At 34.5% G+C, this 5,594-nt stretch overlaps 1 protein-coding gene across 1 annotated transcript; it reads right to left on the bottom strand.

The window, feature by feature from the left end:
• Nucleotides 1–1,114: 1,114 nt before the first annotated feature.
• LOC107921419 (probable BOI-related E3 ubiquitin-protein ligase 2) lies at nt 1,115–2,659 on the bottom strand. The gene is made up of 2 exons (XM_016851272.2): nt 1,884–2,659; nt 1,115–1,777 (listed from the first exon to the last, which is right to left on the bottom strand). The coding sequence occupies exons 1-2, from the start codon at nt 2,127–2,129 to the stop codon at nt 1,253–1,255; spliced, it is 771 nt and encodes a 256-aa protein (XP_016706761.1). The 5' UTR covers nt 2,130–2,659; the 3' UTR covers nt 1,115–1,252.
• Nucleotides 2,660–5,594: the final 2,935 nt, after the last annotated feature.

Below are 5,594 nucleotides of genomic sequence, written 5' to 3' on the forward strand. Positions count from 1 at the left end.
TAGAGGTCCTAAAGCAACCAACTCAACAGCTCAGCTCAGAAGTCAAGTTTGTGCCTAATATGTACGTATATATTTAGTTAGATAGCATGTACCTAAGTTGGTCTTATGGTTTAATGTATATGTTGATGTTTTGGTATATTTTGATGGTTTGAACTATAATAATTTGGGAGATGAATTTTAACTCTTGATTATTAAATAATATTGCATTATTATATTTGTTTTCCTATGTTAAATTGATGTGTTTGAGGTAAACTTTAGGTAAATTTAGATGTGTTTTGGTTAAATTATGAAGGGCATTGAACTATATATTTTAGGCCATTTTATCACAGAGTCTTAAGACATGTTCATGTCTTGAGGCATCAAGAACAAAAATTACCATTTGAAGTAGTTCATTTCTTAAGATCTCGAGATTTACCAAGCAAGCCTCAAGATAAAATAACCTCTGTCTCGAGACAAGAGCATACCAAACTATATCGTATTCCAAAGATTTTTGTCTCGAGACAACCAAACATTGAAGCTTAATTAAATTTTTTTAATTTTTTTTTTCACAATAACACTCTTAAAAAAAACTCAAAATTATGTATTTAATAATAGTGTTTAAAAGCAATGCTAAACTGTGTTGTGTAAAGATGATGTAGGGTTATAGGTTAGTGAAATTGTAATTTTCTATATTTTCATTTTACTCTTTTAACAGCTTGTCACTTCAATTGATAATTCATTGGATAAAAGAAGAAAGAAAAAAACCATTAATGGCGGTGGAAAGTTCCCAAACCTAGCTATCAAATCTTCTTTTTTTCTGCCAGTTAAACAAAAAAAAGGTTCACTGTTAAACTTAAAGCGAGCTGTCACTTCTCGTGAACCTAAATCAATATCTCGTTAAAGAAATCTAGGCTTTTAAAAGAATTATGTATTTTATAATTTCCTTTTGGATGCAATCTGAATCAGGAAAAGTGTAATTAGCCCAGAAAAGGTAAAAATTGAAAAAGATACTCACCAAACCAATCTTTTTCTTTTGTTCGGAACTCACCAAACCACTACTGTAAGTAAAGTAAATACAAACGAAAACACATGATGACGGTTCACCTATGAACAAGTGTGCTTCTCCCAAAACCATAGACGTAAGAGTTAGACCCAAAACACGTTAATGCTTGCCTCCTTCAAACAACAAATGCTTCACAATAGGTGCAGGAGCAAAGATGTCTGCATGGTAAAAAGAGAACGCATGAACTCCTAGTGTTGCAAGAGTTAAGAGTTAGACCCAATACACCTTAATGCTTGCCTCCCTCTCAGATCCACAGACAGGACAAGAAACAAGAAATGCTTCACAAGAGTTGCAGGAGCAAAGGTGTCTGCAAGGTAAAAACAGAACGCATGAGCTCCTAGTGTTGCAGTGCTTACAAGCCATCTTTTTCTTGCTGTCTTCTTCTTGAACGTTATTGTCTCTTTCTTCTTCATCTCTGTGGCACGAACCATAATAAAAGGATTCTTCATCTTCAGCTGAACTGCTGACCCAAATTAGGCTCTCTCTCACTTGTTCCAGTCTTTTGTTTAGATCCATAACCTTCGCTTCATTTGCTTTTGCAAGTCTTTGCCATGACTCGCTTTCCATTTCCACTTTTCTTAAGCAGGCTTCAAGCTCCATCTTTTTCTTTGTTGCTCGTGCCAACTCTTCTTCTTTTCGCTTCATCAAATACAAGGCCTTTGATTCCATACTCTTTAGCAGAATGGTTTGTTGTTGCTTCCTTTGCTCTCGTAATACATATCTTAGCCTCTCATTCTGAGTTTTCCAAGCCCAGATATATGACACGAAAAATAAGAATTTTCAGTGAAACTGAAACCCTGAATAAAACAGTTAAACACAAAGGATATGATGGATTTCTTACCCGTAATTGAAGAAAGCAATCAATTTCCTGCCTTTGAATCTCCAGTTGAGCATCTAAAGGTTGAGAAACTGCCATGGGAACCAAGTTCTGAGCGTTTTGATGCGGATGAAAAGGAACGTCTTGAAGACTAGAACCAGCTTGGAATGAAGGAGCAGCAGGTGCAGGGTTTACCATCCAATCCTGAAGGCCACACATGGGCAAAGGCACACCCATATTTTCACGACACAACTGTGCTTGAACAGCCATAATAACTATCGCCAGGTATTGATCAAAACGAAGCAAAGCATCATTACAAGAAATAAAAATAAAAAGGATCCCCCTTGTCCCTTTGTAAATTCACTTACTTGGTAACCATGAAGGATATGAAAATGGGGTAGGTTTTAGTGCTAGAAAAAAAGATGAGGCCCTCCTTAAGACTTATTTCTTAATCGGCATAACCTTTGCCTTGTTTGTTGGTTTGGGTTCTCTGGTGTAACTGAAAATAGACAGACCATCGCGGAGGATACCCGTGGATGGTTATAAATAGAGTGGGAAAACCGACAAAAATCTTATGAGAGAGATACAACGACGACGTACACATTCAGATTTTGTGACAGCAAGTCACACAGGTATCGGCTCAAGAGATTTTCACAAAGAGGAAAAAAGAAAAATGTGTGGGTTTTGAAAGGGAAATTCACTGGATTGGGACGTGAAAGAGTCAGACGTTATAGAATAGAGGCGAAGGAATCAGAAATTTGGTGAATTTTGTCAGTTTTTTGGTCATTGGAAAAGGCTGAATAATAGTTCCCATTAATTCTTCCAGTCAGCTGTTGTTTTCATATCCTCTAATGAAACAATAAATAAAACCCACTTCTTTTATCACTAATTTTATCCTTTTTAAAAAAGAAACTCATCTTCTAACTGGAGTTTAATTATGCTCATATTTTACGGTCTTTTTAATGACCTTCGCTGTATTTATGTGGTAGGTTTCAAAACGACAATTTCCATGCAGAGGTCTGCAAATTGCGATTTGTGTTTGGGGGGGGGGGTATGAAGAGTTCTGAAATGCAGTTTTCAGGTTAGTCTGGTGCCATGTGTCAGCCCTTGGATTAATGGGCTAGTGTGGTCGAGACTGGTGGTATGGGCCAGAAACGTCACCTCATCTATAGTAAACCCAACTACCAGTCTCCTAGGGGCACCAGGATCCAGGAAGCATCGGTTGCGTTGCTTAGACCTTTTTAACTCATGGATATCAATTTAATCTTTAAAAATATAATTTAAAATGATAACGCCTAGATGGGCTTTTTGTCAACTTTCAACAAATACCTGGGCATCGGCCATTCGCCACCGCATTCAATATGCGAACACCTGGGGGCCTCATGCCTGCGCCTACCATGATAAACCTATCTTCAGAGTACTGGACGTGATTGTAGCCGGTCGGTTGATGAACAACAAAAACCTTTTCTAGAGAATTTGTGGTGATTTACTGACAAACAATGCCACACAACGTTTTAACCGCGAGCGCAGCATGTTACCTCTTTCATGCAATCACATTGCCCGCTGGTAAACTGCATTTGAGACGGAGGACGCGGTGGCTGCTGCAGATTCGTTTGTGCAATGGCTAAATGAGAGCTACATCAAAATCTCAGAAAGGGCTAGTTTCATACTGATATAACGACTTCGCTTGGCAGTAACTTCTCCGAGCGATGGTCCTTCCAATACCACTTGCACAAGGGGAGGTCAGTGAGTTTATGTGAGAAAATATTAGAATTTGAGGATGAAATTGTTGGACAAAACACGCGAATAAATATAAATATAAATAATTTATATTAAATACAAGATTTGAACATATAATATAAACAAATATATTTATATTTAAAAAAATGAGTAGATCTAAATAAAACAATTAAATAAATAAGCTTTTGAAAAACAGAAATTGAATAAGGGAATTGATTTTTACTAAATATTGAGGCATATTTTCACAGTTTCTTTAAGACAGATTCGGCCTCTCCTATGATACTTGGAGACACGTTGGTCAATTGTCTTCCAAGATACAACAATAAAATGATCGAAACAGTAGCACTTCTGCAGTGATCAACAAACAAACTTTGCATTCTTCTATCACCGAAACGTTTGAAAAATTGGAGAGATAAAGGGAAGAATTTTGAAGAGCAAAATAAATTCGTTGTATCTGTGTGTAAAAAATTTTGAAGAATTCTTTAGGCTTTTATAGGCATTCAATATGGAGGGATTTCGGAAATTTCCATGAATAAAGATACAAATTTGTATTAAATTTAAATCAATTTGAATAAAATCAAATCAAGATATGTAACAACCCGTTTTTAGTTAAATCGAAACAGTGGTTTCGGGACCACAAATCTGAGTTAGGAAGAAAATTTATTTTAATATTATTTCATGGTCTGCATTATGATAGGAAAGACGTATGAAAATTTTGATAAGAAAATTTTATTGATTTCATGTTTAATTGTTAGTAAGGACCAAATTGCATAAACTGCAAAAGTTGAATTCTAATAGCTAGAGGGATTAAATAGCTATGGAATTCAAAATTTGAGGTCCTTATAAGGCAAATAGACCATTAAGAGAAATTAGTAGATATTTATGATGATTCATTCATAGAAATTTAAGAAAAGAAAATGACTAAATCGAAAAGTAGGAAAAATAAAAGATGATAGTTAATTAAAAGATAAAAAATATCATTTTATATCATAATCTTCCCCAAAATTTTCCATGAAAACCCTAGATAAGGGAGAGAACTTCAAGAAAGCTTAATTGGGTAAGTAATCATGTCCCGTTTTTAGAAATTTTTACATTTCTAAGATCGTAATAACTTAATCTATCTATTTTGGGGATCAATTTGCAAAGTTATCAAAGTATTAAAATTTTTTCATGGATGAGTATGCTGAAATTTTGAAATTTATGGTACAAAATGAAAGGTTGTTGATAGATAAACAACTTTTGTAAAGGAAATTTTCATGAAATTATGATTTAGGGATTTAATTTAAAAGATGTAAAATTCATGGAAAAATTTTGAATTTTTTGAAATACATGGACTGTTATTGTTATATGAAAAATTCAGCTAGGTTTTGAATAATGATTAAATTGCATGAATTTCATTTTCCAAGCTTAGGGACGGAATCGTCATTTATTAGAAGTATAGGGGCAAAATGGTAATTTTCCTAGGATGTGAATTGGATTGAATTGAATATGAAATGTGTTAAATTGATATTAAATTCATTTATATAGATCTGGAAAGATCAAATAAAAAGTTAGATCGAGGAAAAGAAAAAGTATCAGATTAGTAAATTTCCTTATACGAGCAAATGACGAGGTAAGTTCGTATAACTAAATTGTGTACATTTATATGTTTGAATTAAATTTTAAATATGTGAATTGAATAATTGCCATGTATATTAAATCGATTAAATATCTGAAAATGCCCGATAAATGTTAAGTTTCGTTTGAACAAATGAAAATCGATGGATACAAGTTTCTCGTATCGGTTGTAGTCATACATATGTTGCAGACACAACACAACTTGAAAGAGCGTCCCGTTATTATCTATCTCGAGCTTCCTATTATATTGTTCTTGCGAGCTTCCCGTTAATAGCTCTTCGGAGCATCCCGATTGGTTTTGATCCTACATGTGTTTTGGACACACCACAGCTCTTATGAGCTTCCTGATTATGGCTCTTTGTGAGCTTCCCGTTAATT

The sequence above is a fragment of the Gossypium hirsutum genome, chromosome D01 (genome assembly GCF_007990345.1).
Source record: "Gossypium hirsutum isolate 1008001.06 chromosome D01, Gossypium_hirsutum_v2.1, whole genome shotgun sequence".
In the NCBI taxonomy this organism is placed as follows: Eukaryota; Viridiplantae; Streptophyta; class Magnoliopsida; order Malvales; family Malvaceae; genus Gossypium; species Gossypium hirsutum.